We start from the raw sequence: 17,307 nt of genomic DNA, 5'->3' as shown, positions 1-17,307 counted from the left end.
GGGGGAGGATTCTCCAACCCGTATAAGATAGTGCCCTTGGCTCTTGGAATGAATTTGATCTGTTTCACATCATCATGAATTCCCGTGGGAATTAAGTATCAGAGTCTCTCAGCATTGAAGAAAGTAACAACCGTTTGGTAGCAGATTTGAGTTGGAATCCAAAAATGCCCAGAAGCAGAAGAGAGCGTTCGCCAAGGCTTTTCGTCCGACGGGCCAACGGCCCGAGCAGACGGACAGATCCATCCCAGCAGTGTCCTATGGGAGTCGGAAGAATCTTCCCCGCCATTATGTATTACGATGCGCGAGATGATTGGGTTACAGGTACTGGCTTCGCTTTTATAGCTAAATGTCACTACATTTTAGTTGTATACGCGCCGGTAGTGCTCAGGTCCAAAGACGGAAATGAAAGTCCTCGTGGCTAGATTCCGATGTCGAACCATCTGTTCCGGCTACAGCACCAAGACCATCAGGTGGTGTCTGTCTAAGAGGTCTCTCGTCACGTGGTACTGCCCTTAAACCAATGGTTCCCCTGCGTGGTAACCATGACGTATTTGGACGGAATTCATCAGCAGAACCGTGAGACTTGGGCGGTGTATGTCTGGGCCAAGTGGCGAGGGGAGTGTTCTTAGCTGAAACACCTGATCACGAGTAGATTGAAGATGACCCGAATTTGCGGCTTGTAAACCCAGAAGGAAGAAATGTAATCACTGCATGATAGCTGGCGTTCCGTTCGGCGTCGTGGTGCTGAGAGATATACAATTCGCAGTCTGACCCAATTTGTGACCCAACGTTTGAATGCTCCAGAAGATGACTGTGACTGGGAAACTACTAGAAACAAGAGAATGCCAACCCGCCCCCCCGACATCAATATCAATCTGGTTGCAGTCCAGATATAACGGTCAGCAACCATTTCCGAAAGGTCGTGTTACCCCAGCGAAGGATTTCGCACAAGGTATTCACAATAAATATAATGTCGACAACAGAACTGGTATCGTAATTCCAAAAAGGTCCTTGAATGACCTAGGAGAGTCAGCTCTGGGTTAAAGTCGAGTAGACAACTTACTGTTTCCGCAGATGAGCATCTCCTTCCAAGGTAGAATTGCCACCGGTGGCCTTCCACGCTCCAGCTCGGAAGTACAGGCACTTCCGGATCCTCGAGCATCACAGTTTCTCCGATCTTCTTGTGGGACTCTCGCACCAGGTTCGACAATTTTGTCAATCCTGCTATCGACCACACCCCAAGTTGCGGTACTGGATCTTTGTTTCCATAGGGCTTTTTGATTTCCAGGTTGCAGAAGAGGGCTCGTTTGCGAAGCATTGGAACCGCTGACTGACTGATGCTAGGCAATTCGTCGCTCATATTCCGAAGGACGTTCTCGATCATAACTTCCTCCTCAGCATCAGGTTGCAGACACAAACCATAGTCAATCTTGTTGGAGATGACGCGGTGGAGATTACGCACAGGGAGAAGGGCTGGCTGGTCCACACCGACGGATTTGCTACAAACATCAGCATAATTATGCGTACCGAGAGACGACTTACAGATTTGCCAACATCACTTTGTTTCTCAAGCCCGACCAGCTGAGAGCCAGTCTAATGATTTCGAGGACAACATCATCACTCCAACAGTCCTCCGACCGACCCTCTTTCGAACATATAGTTGCCGCTTCTTCAATGCTCTGGACCTTTATCCAGAAGTCTCGGATCTCGGAAAGCGAACGGCGATGATCCTCTTGCCACGTAACTTGATCCAAGTTCCGTCTGGCAACAGGATGTCTTTCCAAATCCTCGCGCATCTCCTTGGGTATATTTACTGCAGCCTTCCTTATTCTGTCAGGGAGTTCCCAATCATCGTCCGTGAACGTCCTTTTGTCCTCATTGAACATGATTCGGGGGTACATTATATCAAAGTCTGCTTTCCGTTTCACTGGGCTGCGACTTCGACTGGAAGTCGTGCTACTGCCGGATTTCGGAGGAGTACATGAGCTGTTGTTGAGCCATTCCGTAACGCTTCTCAATGCAGAACTAACCCCATCATCATCAGGCATCGCCACAGCATCGCTTTTCAGGCCTTCAACCGCGTAAGTATGGTGCAGACAATGAGGAGAGATGTAGGGACTCTAAAAGAGGGGATAAACATTTGAGCCTTGGCAGATCAATGCTTGGCAAATAATTAGTGCGTCGGGAGGGCCCCCTAGCCCAGATATGGGCGCGAATGATCCGTTGCTCAGGCCGAATACTACCATGCTCAGTCACGTGCAGGAGCATCTCAGGTTGAAGCGGCGAGGCTCAGGGCCACGCTCAGATCCAAAGATGGAAATGGAAAGTCCTCGTGTCGAGATTCCGACGTCGAAAGCTCTGTTTCTCTTGTTGAAACTTGGCCTTTACTATATACCATGTGTTTTTTCACTTCGCTTTGAGATGGAGCCATCCTGTCTACAAGAGAAGATGAGGGGGAGGGTAAAGATAATCTCGCAAATTTCAGAGGGATTTGTTTGTAGACTCTCATGGGGAAAATGGGAAGGAAATGCTCTTGAATTTGTCCCACCCCTGTCTGCCATCCCCTTTTGACGAATCAAGCCAAGACACATGCCTCCCTTCAAATCTCGGTCTTTGGCTTCTCGATGGTGTCCCACTCCTTCCAGTTGATCTTGCGGAACTTCCACGCAATGGCCAAGACGTGCTCCCCTGTCAGCGCCGTATTGTGGTGGTTACTGTCCTTCATGCTGTGGTTGGCACAGCCACGGTACTGGATCGTGGTGTCGCTGAGGCTCCGCTGGACCATGTCCTGGTACTCCCGTTCACGCTCGGGCTTGGGCATCATGGCGAACTTGACGCCGCGGCTCTTCTTCCCGACGATGGTCGCCACGCACTTGGCGATGAAGCGCGAGGTCGACTCGTTGACGTCGTGGTAGCTGGAGCTGAAGGTGTTGGCGTTGGGCCCGTTGCAGAAGAAGAAGTTGGGGAAGTCGTAGGTCGCGACGGCGTGCAAAGTCGAGCAGTACTGCTTCCAGTGCTGCTGGAGATCCGTCCCGTCCACGCCCGTGATCTTCTCGTGGGACAGGAATCGGGAGGTGTTGTAGCCGGTGCCGACGATGATGCTGTCGAACTCGTGGAACGACTTCTCGCCCGTCTTCAGATCTCGCGCCTCAATCCCCGTCTCCGTATACCGGGTCACCTGCTCTCTCAACACCGTGCAATTGGGCTTGGCCAAGGCGGGGTAGAAGTTGTCCAGGAGGAGAGGTCGATTGCAGAAGACTGTTCCCAGAGCATTAGCAGCCACAAGGCCGGGGGATGGGGGGTGGGCATTATTACTGACATTCATATTCACGGTTCAGTTTCTCCCGGAGCTTAGGGTCTGAGATTTGCTTTTCGAGAAACTCCCTGGCCTTCTTGTCGAGGAGCTTGTTCAGCCAACTGCCTCGTTTGATGATCAGAGGGCCGAACAGCCACCCTTTGACAATCTCGAGGAAGCGCATGTAGACGGCAAAATAAGGTAGATACTTCAAGCACCACATGAAGACGCTGCGCCCGTGTCAGTGTGTAAGAAACGCAAATGACAGGCCTCTGGCAATACCTGGAGTGTTTGGCGTCGCCCCTGGGCAGCACGGCCGGCGGCGTACGCATGTACACGGTGAGGTGTTTGCACTGGTCCACAATCTCGGGGATGACCTGGGCGGCACTTGGGCCACAGCCGACAACGGCGACCCTTTTCCCAACCCAGTCGAAATCCTTTTTCCAGGTCCCTGTGTGCGTCCATTGGCCCTTGAAACTGTCCAGTCCTGGAATACCGCCGAACTTGGGTCGATCAAAGGACCCGATGGCGTGGATGACGACGTCGGCGGTCCACAGCTCGATGTTTCCGGTGGCTTGATTCTCCGTCTCGACGTGCCAGAGAAAGTTGCTTTCGTCCCATGTGCAAGACCTGACGTACGTTTGGAACTGTGTGCACCTCTCCAGTCCGTAACGGTGTGCCATTTGGACATAGAAGTTCTTTATCTGAGGGCCCGTCGCGAAGACGTGTGTATATTCTGGAAAAGCCTGGGGGTCAACGCCGCTCGTTTTTGCAAAAGTTATTCCCAAATCCCCCCCTTTTTCAACTTACGGGTCGAGATCATCATTCTGTTGGTGTACATCAGCGCCGGTACATCACAGGCACATCCGGGATAGGTGTTCTTTGCCCAGACACCTCCAAACTCCTTCAAAACGTCAAAGATGATCAGCTCTTCGGGCCTGAGCGTCTTGTTTTGGAGAAGAGTCGCGGCTTGGGCGATGCCGGCGACACCAGTGCCCACTTGGATCACTCTCCTATGGCCCCTGGAGACTTTGTGTTGTCCCTTCAAGATGTTGGTGTTGTCGATGCCGTTCAACTGGGCGTACAGATCGCCATCCACGAAGCCAGCGTCACCTTGGAGGTGTTCGCCGACAGTCTCGGCATGTCCATTCGGAGCTGCCATTGTGTGTAGCTCGTCAGACTTCTGTGTCTCTGGTTGCACCGTCAGTTTGTCTGTGACTTTTGCGAGGTGCTTCGTATATTGGCTGGGGGGCGTAAGCTAAAACGTTCCAGCGGGTCGAGCTATATCCCCATTGCTATCAGTGCATATTTCTACGGCTGCTATGCCCACCATCAGCCACTAGACGTTGAGTGAGCCGGGTAAGTGAATGCACAAATGTTGCATACAGTAGAAATGGTCACGGTATGACACTGGCTTCGGGAACGAATAACCGAGTTGGATATCACGCAGGAAATCCGTGAGACCCTTAGCCACATGGATCTTGCGTCCCATGCAACAGCCACCGTATAGCCGATGACAGGACCTGAACCATTCGTTCTGCTCCACTGTCTGGCTATTGCGCCAGGCGGCTTTTGTCTCAGATGAGGGGTTGCCTTGTGTGTGTATCTGTGGATCGTTCTATGGGCACCTGAGGTTTCTTACCTCGAATCACGCACTGGTTACCTGAGACGCACTCCAACACAGTCCGCATGAGTACTCCTGTGCTATTTGCCACCCCGAGTGGCTTTTTTGAAAACCTTTGGCAGCTAACAGAAGATATCTTCTTCAGCCAAGTATAGTTGATTGACAACAAGTGGCGTGGAAGAGGAGGCCAGACATCGATTACGTTGACAAGTATTCTCTAGACTACTAGTTCACTACCATCACAGGGTCACGACGGAAAATGGCCAACTCGAATAAATAAATCAGAGATGTATGTTTGTTTTGATATCATCCCCACCAAGGGGACTGGCTCAAAGACCAGATTGGTTGCAACGTAGTATATTGTCGAGGTCTATAGCTTGGCCCTTTGTTGACGCTCCCGGCACTGCTCCTCGTACATCTTTTCAGCATTGACAAATTTCCTGAACTCGGCAAAGGATTCTGGATTGGCCACCGCGCCTGAAGGCACAATGTTTTCGCCGCTGATGATCTTCTTGACTGCGATTTCGATCTTCTTGCCGTTGATCGTGTACGGGACCGTTGAGACCGGAAAGACGTATTTGGGGACGTGTCGCGGAGATCTTTCTCGCTTGATCGAGTCTTTGATGAGGTGCTCGAACTCGCTGGTCAATGTCTTTCCTGGCTCCAGGACCAGGAAGAGAATGACAGCTTCATCCTGGTCAGTGGGTCGTCGCTGGCCGACGCAGATCGACTCGACTATGCCAGGAATCTTATCCAGCACCTCATAGATCTCGGCCGAGCCAAATCTCACCCCAGAAGGGTTCAGAACGCCGTCGCTGCTCACGGTCAGCTTGGACAATCAGATATTGGGAGAGAAGGAGAAGGCATACGATCGACCGAGCACGACATAACCTCCAGTCTCCAGGGAACGTCGGATGAAATCGCCCTGCCACCACACGTACGGTCCCAATTGCTCAAAGTAGGAGCTGTAGTACTTCTCCTGTCCCCCAGGCCCCCAAAATTTGAGGGGCTCGCTCGGGTACGGTCTCGTGGTAACGAGTTGTCCTGCAGCTCCAGTGCTCTCGATGGACTCGAATTGTGCTGTATCGGATTGAGCAATATCGACCGCCATCCCGAGACACTTGCACTGAATCTCCCCGGCATGCATGGGTAATGTCGGGTTGCCGCTGACCACTATAACCAGCTTTAGTTATGTATGACTGGTGTTGTAGGGGCTCTCGGGTCTTACGTGAACAGGCCAGGTCTGTTCCACCACAGGTAGAGAGCAGATGCACGTTCTTTGGGAATCCGACATCATAGAACCACTCACATAGTTCCTCGTTCAAGATGCTCCCCGTTGAAGTAACGGTGCGGAGTGAGGACAAGTCCAACATATCCCCTAGGAAGTGTTAACATCTCCAGTCGCTGACGAACATCATTGATGATCTCTGGTGGTTAGGAACACCTACGCGGAACCAGGCCTGCCTTCTTGATCTCGAGGAGAAGCCGGGGCGAGATTCCCAACAAGTTGATTCTGAGTACACGTCAGTTGCGTGCCGTCTATCGACCAAATGACAACCAACCTCAACTTTTCAACCAGTCGGAGAAGCACCAGGTTGTCTGGGTAAAGTGGCGAGCCATCATATATCACCGTTCTGCCTCCGTAAGACAGTCCGCAAAGAACCATGGCCCACATGATCCACCCTGTCTGCGTGGTTCTGTTAGTAGGGCTTGAATACTTTCTACAAATAGGAGGTAAGCACATGCCGTTGTGTACTGCAACACCACATCGCCGGGCTGTACGTCGAAGGCGAGGAAAGCATCCTTTTTGACGGAGAGAAGGAGCCCCTGTGCACTGTCAGATGGGTTGAATCCAATGGGAAAAGAGAGGCTAGATACCGCAGCACTGTGAACTATGCACTTTGGCGCACCCGACTGGCACCTTTAGTTAGAAGGGGGGCGTATACTCGTGCGTGAAAGGGATACTAACAGTGCCTGAAGAGTAGACGATGAATCCAGGGTGGGAGAAGGGCAGTCGGGTAAATTTTAGCGGCCTTCCTATACTATGCTCGAGAAACTCTTCATAGCTAAGAACTTGACGGCCGCCACTGTTGTTGTTTTTCTTTGCGCCGCCTTCCTGGCCCTGAGGAGGGAGGACGACCAGGGTCTTGAACTCTGTAAATCCCTCGAGACCTCGCACAATGGCCGCATTCTTCGCCGCCAAGTCCATGGCTTTGCCTTTGAAGACGACGGACGCTTCTCCGAAGACGATCTTGGGCTTGATTTGGGTCAGGCGGTCTAGAATTCCAGATTCGCCCATGTCAGGGGACGAGGACGACCAGATGGCTCCTATTGAGAGGGTGGCCAGGCATAACACGACCGTCTCGAGCCGGTTCGACAGGACGGCTGCCACGCGGTCATGCTTTTTCACACCCAGCGAGATCAGTGCGTCTGCTGCACGCTCCACCATGGAATACAATTCGCCCCATGTGTAGTCCTTGATGTCGGTTCCGCCCTCTTGCACCACATGCACTGCAATCTCCTTCGGCGGTCTCCCGCTGAGCAGATTCTCCGGAAAGCTCAGTTTCACGCCGGGGAAGAATTCTGGTGGTGGGAACAAGGGTAAGCGGCCCTTGAGCTTTCATTAGCATTGGCCCTCGTCGTGGCTGAAAAAGGGGGGGCGTACGGCAGGAATCGCGTAGTCCAGATTGCCCTCTGCTTTGAGCTCGACAAAATGGATCAAGTCGACCCAGAATTGCGGCGCGGAATCGTCATCACATGAGTACTTGTGCAGTTGATGGTAGTCTTGAAGATTTACACCTCGTCGTTGATTGACAAACCGCCGGAAGCGATCAGTCTGGGTATCTACGCCCGCCCGGGGCTTCCACAGCTGTCGCGGTTTGTGGTGTGCTAGCACAGACATCTCTCCCATCCACGAATGATTACAGATCGACACCAACGAGGGCCCCTTGTATCCGTCGTTCTTGGGAAATTCTGCATTTAATGCTGCAAGTACAAGATTGGCCGCTAACAAGGCACGCAAGGCTGTCGGAATCGTCGTCAGGCTGGATTGCCACCTTCGGCCCGGTTACCCGGACAGATCGATGCTACTGTGTGTAGCCACTTTTGGTCGGTTGTAACGTCGGGGCCTCGATACACCAGAGAGGATGCCTACGCGAGAGTCCTAGCTAGCTAATCAGTCTTCCCAGGCTATGGTAAGAGACATATTATTTGCTGTGGTTCACCTATTTTATACTCACATTACAGACAGGCGAGGGGCAGGGCTGAGCGCGAGACTGTGCCTACACGACCGGCCCAGTAAGGTCCAGTGATGATCAGCTTATTCACAATGAGCCGGGCTGGAACAGCTAGAGTTATCTAAGCTGCACACCACAAAGCTAGCCTCCCCTCCACTCTATCCGTGGAATCCTCTTCCGTGCTAGCTTCGCCGAACTACCCAAGGCCAATGGTCTCTTCCCAAGACCAGCTGCGCACTTCCACAGCTGCACCCGTACGAGTACGAATGAATCTCTGGACGAAGGAATGGCACTTTTGAAAGCTATATCCTAACAGAGGTGTAGTCCATGCTGATCGTAGTTCGTCGAACTCAGTCGTGTGACCCATTCAAAGGCCGCAGTGTACACAATATAGTGGGTCCCTTAAGCAAGCGAGCACCAATTACCTTCAAGGTAGTGCCGCCCCACACCAAGATCTGGCCTTGCCGCATCTGGCTAGAAAAGAATTCCCGCGGGGAGCCCATGATTGACGCTCTGCCCAAAGACTTTGCGGGGCCCCTGATTTTACTCCGACCTGGGCCGGGCCCTATTTTTCCAATCTTTTCCACCTTCTTTCCAGACACAGACACGAGCCCGGGCACAAAGGAAGTCCCACACCGTCTTTTCAAAGCTGCGTCTACGAAGCCAACATCATGTCGTCCAAGGTGTCGAAACCGTCGCAATCGGCGGGCACAAGACCTCCTGCGCGCACTCGCGCATCCGTCGCCTGCATCAACTGCAGGTTACGTAAGATCAAAGTGCGTGGCACCCGTCTCCGGCGCACTGAGCGCAGTCCTTGACACACATCATGTAGTGCGATGTCCAAAATCAGCAGCCAGGGTCAGACTGCACCCAATGTCGAAATACAAATGCTCCATGTTACACTGACTCCGGTGGTGATCGCAGGAAGTAAGTCAATCGGCCCATCTTGTCAGGTCGGTGCGCGCTTACCAGGTGTTTCGAGGCGCCGTGGTGTCGGTCAAAACTTGTCCTCGGTACACAGTCGCCTTGCAGAACTGGAAGACCTGTTGGGACTCCATGGAGCACGAAACGCAGAATCCGAAAGAGTCGAGCAGCGTCCTCACTCATCCCGCTACCAAGATGCAAGACACCCTGCTCCGAGCGGCACATCGCCTCCCTTGGTCACCGCCAACCCGCCGCCACCACCAGACACTGGTCTCATGTCGGCGGAGCTGGCAGGAGGCTCTCTGTTGGCAGACCATTCTGTCCAGATACTCGATGGACAGTGAGTTGCGATGCTTGTGTCGTCGTCTTCATTCTTAACATGGTCGCATAGACTCCCAACCCCACAACCTCCCGACTTTTCCGGCCTGGCTGGAGAGTGTCAGAACATGTTCGACATGCTGCTCGACAGTACAGAACGATCGATGACCACCCTGGGTCAACCAGGCTGCCAGTTGGAAAACAACGTCTTTACGCCGGCCGACGATGCCATCAGACAGTTGGGCATACAACAGCCTCACTTTCACAACATAGCACCACCCCGAACGGGAGTACCACAGACTTCGGATTTTGAAACGCAACAGTCCTATCAGCTGCCGCAAACCTCTCTCCTTGCTGACTTCGACGACTCAGCGAGTGTAGTGGCCGACGATAACGAAGAAGAAAACTTCCTGGGAATCGATTCCGCGCCTCTTCGAACAGCACTCCTCCAGACGTTCTGGGACGTGCACCCTTGTGGAATCCTGGTCGTAGAAAAAGAGCCGTTCATGACGCATCGGTCAATTGGCAAACGCAGCCATTATTATTCGACGTTCCTAGAAGACGCCATACTTAGCTCTGCGAGCAGGGTAAGCACGTCCAGCTTCATTCGACAACTGGGGGCACAATTCCTCGAACGCGCACGGGCACAAGTCCTCCAGGAGATCGAAAACCCAAACATAGCCTCGATGCAGGGTCTGACTCTGCTTAGCGAGTGCGTGGGCATCACAGGCAACGATAGGCTATCCTGGATATACTGTGGTATTTATTTTCCGTGGCCACCGATTCAAACTCATACTAATCCTGTAGGTATGGCTTGTCGATTAGTCTTCGACCTGGGATTACTTCATAAACAATCCAACACCCTCAACGACGAGGGCGATGTCGTCGATGCATCCCACCGCATTGCTTCGTTCCTCTCAACATTCGTGTTCGACCAGAACCTGAGCCTGTATTTCGGTCGGCCGCACTCGATGACCCTGGCGCAATTGCGCAGTGCCCTTCAAGCCGCCAAAAACACCTCGATCCCGGAGATCCTCCAGGCATGGAGCTTACTGAGTGTGCAGGTTTCACGCATCACCGACGTCTTGAACACGGCCACTTCCGCCGACGTGACGAATCAATTACATCTCTTCCCCAAACTGGCCGCAGAAATCGACGCCTGTTACGAAAGCCTCCCACCACAGCTGAAATGTGACGATTTGAGCCACAATGACCTGAACCCGCACTCTTATGGATTGAATCTGCAGTTCTGTGGAGTCCGAATCATTCTGCACCGCCTGTGGAACAGGTTACTGGAGACCACTGAAGGTCGTTCGCACGCGGCAGCAGGGCCTTCTGGAGCGGTCGGAACCGAGCAGCAGCAATGCGTGAATCAGTCGGCGCGGATCATATACCAGAACGCCATTCGCGTGGCAAGGCTGACGCGGACCTACAAGTTGATCTATGGAGTGGAGAAGCTCGTCACGGTCATGTTGATCAACACGTGTTGGGCGACGACGGCTCTGATATCGCACATTCTATCGTCACCATCCCCTTCTAGCCCTCATCCAGGTGACGGGGGTCGGAGGAACGGAAGCAACGACAGCGACACCAATATCTACTGGCTCAAATTCCTGTGGAAGACACTGGAAGAGTCGCAGCCCTACTATCCCCTGGCGGCGCCCATCCTGAGGACGTTCGCACGCCTGATCGAAGGCACACATCTCCATACGATCCTCCGCGCCCGGCGGTTCTCCAACGGCGAAGCAACGTCGCCGTCAGCAATTTTTACATCTTCCACCGAGAACAAAGACCGTGGCTCAGTCGAAGCACTCATGCACGACGTGTCTTACGGTCTGGGTTCTTCCGCCCGAGCTACCACGACGAGTGACAATATGTTTGTGGATTTGTCCATGGTCGACACGTCCTGGATGTTTAACTAAACGCGAGGGTCTCACATGAGCTCTGTTTGTATGAACAAAGGGTGGCACTATGCGAGTCCGATTCTGTAGGGTACGTGTTGGCGGCCAAAGCCATTACAAGGCGTACTATACTGGTTTACGGAGCAGCGACACGACGGTGGTATACGCAGCAAACCGTGTTCTTGTCTGCGTGATATTTCGTTGCTTCCCCTTCTACAGTGACTGCTAGCTCCTAAACACGTTCGTCGAGGGTGACATTATAGAGCCCTGAGACCCGCTCCGCGGCCCGCCCAAGAGACTCGAAACAATGAGACAAGAGCAGCACTGAACGCTGACTCGATTTCAATTTTCAACACCTTGCCGCACAAGCTTGGAAAAAGCCCCCTCCTGTAACACGTCTAGCCGTGCCGAGGATAATCACCAGTCGCCAAGAGTCATTCGAGGTCTCGACCCTCTTCCCCACGGACGAGGGAGGTTGTGTGGACCATCCCTCTCACAGCCGCCGTAATCGTTGTCGGCCCGAGGATTGCGTCCCGGTAGTCGTCTGGCCCGATTAGCCGGGTTACCCACAGAGACCCGGTTCGGTCCACAACAGGTCTTTTTCCGATTGAGTCGCTTAACAGGACAAGCCAGGTCGAAGACGGATAAGTATCCACCAACGCCGCGTTGAGCTGGCGTGGCGTGTGTGGTGGCTAGCAGCCGCGAGGCTGAGAGTAGTGTCATACCAGGCTAGACACTATTTATGCATCTTTACGTCGAGATTCTCTCTTCGTAAGTATTGTGGTCTCAGTAGAATCTTAGAGCAGTGGTTGTAACGTGTGGCGTCGTCTGTTTTGCAGGCGAGGCTACAGAGCCTGGCGAGCTGACAGGCTGGTATTGGCCTTTTGGCAAAGCTGTCCGTGATACCAGGAATGATGCAAGTACGAGTAGGTCAGTAGGTCAGACCTACATGGGTCACAGATAAAAGACACAACGACGGCCCCACTTGTATAGAAAGGTAAACTGAACCGGTAGGCTCGTGACGTCGACTATGGACTATAGTAGTCTGGATACTCCTTGGTCCTGGAAGTATACGCCTGCTATATCGAGCGAACCACGGATCGGGACAGGTTATAGATAACTATATGTACGATTATATCATAGCTCTAGTTTTACCACGGACTTGATTTCGTTCGCGACTGTACCCATTCGTTTTGGATGTTAAATACTTCGCTCTTGGTCGATTCAGGACGGGGCCGGTAGCATCTAGCGACCTCGCGGTGAGCTCGCCGTCATATTTACGCCAGGATCCCTTTCCGACGTACATGTCTTGAGACCACTGACGGTGGTCCACTCGCCTTTGCTCGGACCAACGACACTGATTTAGCTGGGACCCAAGAGTCGGTCGCGCAAGGCAGTTGACTCACATAGTCGGCTTTGACGGACACATGTCCGAATATACCGTATTTGTGACGCTTGTGCATCGGCTGGCTTGAGATTTTGACTACAGCATCGCGACTTGATCTTATACTTGACTCAACTAGCCTTGACACTTGGAGGTATTCGATGTTGGATGCTGCGTGCGACCAACACTTGGTTTTAATCCCCAATATATGACTCTTCTCTGCTTCCTGTGTCCGAATTGAAACATTCTCTCGAATGAATATATTTCCGCTGTTCCTATACTCGTCCCACGCAAGTCACTGAGCAGGCCCACGACACGCCACAGTATCGTGTATGACCTGCAGCCAAGGTCGATTCCTATCGAGGGACCATTGTTTAAATGGTGGACCAGGCATTATCAATGGGGATAATGGCACCATTGATGTCTATGGCCCAATCCGAAACCAGAAAAGCCATCAACCTGGCAGGCCGGTCAGGAGGAGCCGTCACGTCCAAAGCACCCTTGAGATGGAGCTCTTGAACTTTGCTAAACAGAAAAGGTTAGCTGATGGCTCCTGGAAAAGAGGAAGGGAACTGTACCCGTAGACTTTCATAGCCTCGTGGTCGAGCTTGCTAAAGTCCATCTTGCTTTTAATACCCGAGACATAACCTGCCCATTTGTGTTTAAAAGATGGTCAACAGATAACATGGAATGGTGCCCACCTACCTCCAGGACAGATGGCGTTACACCGGATGCCCTCTTCGTGGTACCGCCAGGCAATATTCTTGGTCACACCCACCTGTGAAAGGAAACCGTCTCGTCAGTCCACGGTTTCAGTGAGAGGCTCCTTTCCAGGTCGTCACTTACCAGACCATGCTTAGCCGCCGTATACGCCACTCCACAGATCGCTCCACTGGTGCCAGCCTTGCTAGAAACATTGACAATGGCGCCTCCTCCTCCCTGCTTCCGGAAAACATCCACTACCGCCTTGCAGAGCCACGTTGGACCGGTTAGATTGACACCCAGCTGCCTATGCCACGCTTGCTCTTCGAGGGTGTCCAACCCGTTAAAAGTGTCAGAGATGCCTGCGACGTTGCACAGGATGTCGATGCGGCCGAAGGCGGCCACCGCGCCGTCCACGATTGCCTTGGGCGTGCCTGGCTGCGCAATGTCTCCCTGATGGGACTTGAACTTGGGGTTTGCTACGAATAAGTCGGGAGCTTTGTCAATGTCGAACCCGTACACGGTGGCTCCAAGCTCCAGAAGCAGCTTGGTTGTCTCGAAGCCCATCCCAGAGGAGGACCCGGTGACGATGGCAACCTGGAGGATTCCGTCAGTTGGTCCTGGCCGCTAACACCTTCCTGGGCCAGGTCTACCTACTTTATCCTTGAGATCGAAACCCATGGCGACGATTCTCGAGTGTTCAAAATCTAACGAGTTGAAAATCTGTGCAGAGAGTGTCACAGTGTGGATCTCATGCTTTGTTTATAGTCGTCGAGGTACCGAGACACCAAGTCGCTTGTCGTAGACACTACAAAGTTCTGCGGGGGAAAAGTCCCTCGTGCTGTATGTCGACAAGGTCTCAAAGGTCTGCATACGAATACCGGACGCGGATAAGCGGAAACCATTCGAGGAGGAGCCGGTTTCCTGAAAGACAATCGTCGTCCTCGACTTCTCGGTTATTGGAAAGCCGGTGCCCATGACCAACCAGCCAACATATGGTATAGTCCAACCCCGCCTTTTCGTATACTACCGTGTGTGTGTGTCTAATCCGTGTCTTCTCGTTCGCGGGGAACCAACCATAAAAACAAACACCAGCAGCCAATGTACATGGGATCCAAACCTGGCGAACACCCACCAGCCTCGATACAATGTCTTTCTACACCTATCTCTTCGTGAACCAGCCGTGGTGGAAGCCTCTGGCCATTGTTCTCCTGGTGGTAAGAGAACATTCCCCAGCGTTGATTTGCTGACCCCGGCGTAACCATTCTGTCCTAGGGCATTATCTATTACCTCGCCAACATAACATACTATCTGTACTTTCATCCACTGAGCAAATACCCCGGGAACAAGCTCGATGCAATCTCGAGAATTCCGCACGCCTTGAGGTGCTGGCGAGGCAGGGCACCCATGGAGATGCTCGAGCTGCACCGCAAGTACGGCGACATTGTGCGTGTCGGGCCTCAAGAACTCTCCTTCCAACACCCCGATGCCTGGAACAGCATTTCTGGCCACCGAATAGGCACCGGCCATGGGAACAACGAGAAGGACCCACGGCAGCACACCACCAGCCAGAACAATCTCCTTGGAGCGAGCCGGGAGAAACACGCCCGATTCCGTCGCGCCCTGTCCCACGGCTTCTCATCCCAGGCGATCGCCAACCAGCAGCCACTGATCAACCGCTACATCGATCTCCTCATCCAGCGCCTCGACGAACGTGTAGGGCAAAAAATCGACGCGGTGGCCTGGTATAACTGGACCACGTTCGACATCATCGGAGACCTGTCCTTGGGGGAATCCTTTGGCTGTTTGGAGCAGGCGCGTGCCCATTTCTGGGTCACGACCTTCTTCGAGTCGGTCCGCTTCTTCAATTACTCTCGTCTGTTGGGTATTTTTCCGGAGCTCACGCCGTTGCTTCGCTTCCTGATATCCGAGGAGACGGTCCGCGTTGCAAAGGCCCGCATGGAGATAACAACCCAGACCGTAGAGCGACGTCAGGCCTCGGGACGCAATCGCCCCGACTACATCGACGCCCTCATGACCACGAAGGACGGAGTCGAACCTCTCACCCAAACCGAGATCATTGAGAATGCGGCCCTGGTCCTCATCGCAGGTTCCGAGACGACGGCCACGGCACTCTCGGGCGCAACGTATCTTCTGTGCAAGCACCCAAGGGTCCTCAAGAAGCTGCAAGACGAGGTTCGAAGTGCCTTTATGATAGAAAGCGAGATCAATCTGGACAACGTGAGTCGCCTGCCATACACGATGGCGGTGATCAAGGAAGTTCTGCGCATCTATCCTCCGACGCCCATGTCAAACTCCCGTGTGACCCCGCCGGAAGGGAATGTCATCTGCGGCGAGTCTTTGCCTGGCAATGTGAGTTCACTTCGCCTGGCACGGTACTTTTGGTTGACCCACTGACTTCCCTGATAGACATATCTCAACATCTTCCAGTGGACCTCGCACCACAATCCCAAGTACTTTGCGGATCCCGACCTGTTCGTTCCCGAACGCTTCCTCGGCACGGAGCCGCGCTATGCCAACGACAACCTTGCGATGATGGAGCCTTTCTCTGTTGGACCACGAAACTGCATTGGCAAGAAGTAAGACCCATCCGTCCCTGAAGCGCTCGAGTGTGTGTGTGTGCTGACAAGAAGCTCTCCATCCTGCAGCCTCGCCTATGTCGAAATGCGTCTGATCCTCGCGCGGATCGTCTTCAACTTTGACTTTGAGCTGTCCCCGGAAAGTGACGGCTGGATGGAGGGTCAGATCATAAATACCTTGTGGGAGAAGCCCCCGCTGTATATAACCATGTCGGCGCGCAAGCAGAGATGATTCGTTTAGTCGATATGGCGCAATCATGATGTGTCAAAGTGCTCGGATGGGAATGACTCTGATGAATTCCTTCCTTTATTCTCGGCGACTTGGGCATCAATCCCTACTTCGGATCAGTGATGGTACGTCAGGCTGGATGTCCCCGAGTCCGCAGAGCCCTCCGTGGAGGGCATGCCAGACCTGACACGTTGAACCGGACCTATTTCAAAGCACAAGGTTTGACAGGCCTAGACGCGCACATCACAAGGAGCATACAAGCCCATCAACGTTGGATCGATCTCACGAGGGACGGTGCTACAGCGCATTTAATCCTGATCGAGTCAATTCTTGGCGTTTTGGAGAGTAGTATAGCTATAGTAGGAAGGTAAGACGAGCTAGTCAGTCACATCTAGTTACTAGCGAGTAGTTAGGCGTGAGCTATAGTGATATTATAGCCCCGAAAGTGGCCACTTGTCTATACCTATTTTGGCTATAGGAACTCCCGCGGGTGTCTCCCAAGCAGTATGCCCGCTCCTGGCAACGCTGCATGATTGCGAACCTTTGTTTTCATATAATTTGTGTATGTGTGTGTTTGTGTCGTCTCCAAAGACCCGCGAGTACGTGAGTAAAGCATACACTGGGCATAACCTGTGCTTTTCTCAACTGTGGGAATGAGAAACAGTCAAGGTAGAAGGAACGACGGAAAGACCCGGTAAGTGTCAAACGACCGATCCGCACCTCACCATAACAACGGCACGACAATTGGGCTGCTTGAGAGATCTGGAAGCGTTCATGGTCACTGGCCCAAGACTCCTCGTCCTTCTACACGGAGTGGAAGATACGGTTAAAGAGGCCGACACTTTACCGGGGCTGACCCGGTAAATGGTAGCTTAGCTGTGGCTTAGTTGTTCACGATCATAGATTCCAGTGCGGAGTAAGTTGTTCCCAACATGGCATATTCATGCGTTGGTTATCCTTGGGATCCAGCCTGACGCGACCAGCACGGCACAGAGGAGCTCGCAGCAGGTCTCCCGTGGCGGTAAAGCGACTCCGGGACGGGGCTGGCTGGATACCCGATCAGCGAATCGCCTCGTCGGTAAAGCGAGGCCTTT

General features: G+C 53.0%; 6 protein-coding genes across 6 annotated transcripts; 2 read left to right on the top strand and 4 right to left on the bottom strand.

Annotated features, from left to right (window-relative positions):
* Nucleotides 1-925: 925 nt before the first annotated feature.
* On the bottom strand, nucleotides 926-2,048 carry AYO20_11080 (hypothetical protein; the record flags this gene model as incomplete). The annotated part of the gene is made up of 2 exons (XM_022649333.1): nucleotides 926-1,499; nucleotides 1,543-2,048. The coding sequence occupies 2 exons, from the start codon at nucleotides 2,046-2,048 to the stop codon at nucleotides 926-928; spliced, it is 1,080 nt and encodes a 359-aa protein (XP_022494711.1).
* A 551-nt stretch (nucleotides 2,049-2,599) lies between these two features.
* Nucleotides 2,600-4,457, bottom strand: AYO20_11079 (hypothetical protein; the record flags this gene model as incomplete). The annotated part of the gene is made up of 4 exons (XM_022649332.1): nucleotides 2,600-3,258; nucleotides 3,320-3,525; nucleotides 3,578-4,031; nucleotides 4,106-4,457. The coding sequence occupies 4 exons, from the start codon at nucleotides 4,455-4,457 to the stop codon at nucleotides 2,600-2,602; spliced, it is 1,671 nt and encodes a 556-aa protein (XP_022494710.1).
* Nucleotides 4,458-5,289: 832 nt separating this feature from the next.
* Nucleotides 5,290-7,821, bottom strand: AYO20_11078 (hypothetical protein; the record flags this gene model as incomplete). The annotated part of the gene is made up of 9 exons (XM_022649331.1): nucleotides 5,290-5,734; nucleotides 5,789-6,092; nucleotides 6,148-6,162; nucleotides 6,229-6,297; nucleotides 6,368-6,432; nucleotides 6,482-6,602; nucleotides 6,662-6,833; nucleotides 6,889-7,530; nucleotides 7,585-7,821. The coding sequence occupies 9 exons, from the start codon at nucleotides 7,819-7,821 to the stop codon at nucleotides 5,290-5,292; spliced, it is 2,070 nt and encodes a 689-aa protein (XP_022494709.1).
* Nucleotides 7,822-8,826: 1,005 nt separating this feature from the next.
* On the top strand, nucleotides 8,827-11,319 carry AYO20_11077 (hypothetical protein; the record flags this gene model as incomplete). Its single annotated transcript, XM_022649330.1, has 4 exons — nucleotides 8,827-8,931; nucleotides 8,988-9,082; nucleotides 9,177-9,419; nucleotides 9,471-11,319. The coding sequence occupies 4 exons, from the start codon at nucleotides 8,827-8,829 to the stop codon at nucleotides 11,317-11,319; spliced, it is 2,292 nt and encodes a 763-aa protein (XP_022494708.1).
* A 1,737-nt stretch (nucleotides 11,320-13,056) lies between these two features.
* Nucleotides 13,057-14,362, bottom strand: AYO20_11076 (hypothetical protein; the record flags this gene model as incomplete). The annotated part of the gene is made up of 6 exons (XM_022649329.1): nucleotides 13,057-13,207; nucleotides 13,261-13,330; nucleotides 13,388-13,460; nucleotides 13,529-13,981; nucleotides 14,042-14,107; nucleotides 14,165-14,362. The coding sequence occupies 6 exons, from the start codon at nucleotides 14,360-14,362 to the stop codon at nucleotides 13,057-13,059; spliced, it is 1,011 nt and encodes a 336-aa protein (XP_022494707.1).
* Nucleotides 14,363-14,532: 170 nt separating this feature from the next.
* On the top strand, nucleotides 14,533-16,216 carry AYO20_11075 (hypothetical protein; the record flags this gene model as incomplete). Its single annotated transcript, XM_022649328.1, has 4 exons — nucleotides 14,533-14,601; nucleotides 14,660-15,757; nucleotides 15,815-15,984; nucleotides 16,054-16,216. 4 exons carry the CDS (start codon nucleotides 14,533-14,535, stop codon nucleotides 16,214-16,216), a joined length of 1,500 nt encoding a protein of 499 aa, XP_022494706.1.
* Nucleotides 16,217-17,307: the final 1,091 nt, after the last annotated feature.

This window comes from Fonsecaea nubica (assembly GCF_001646965.1).
Source record: "Fonsecaea nubica strain CBS 269.64 chromosome Unknown Scaff132, whole genome shotgun sequence".
NCBI lineage: Eukaryota > Fungi > Ascomycota > Eurotiomycetes > Chaetothyriales > Herpotrichiellaceae > Fonsecaea > Fonsecaea nubica.
Note: the sequence above shows the minus strand (reverse complement) of the source record. Positions and strands in the feature narration are given on the sequence as shown.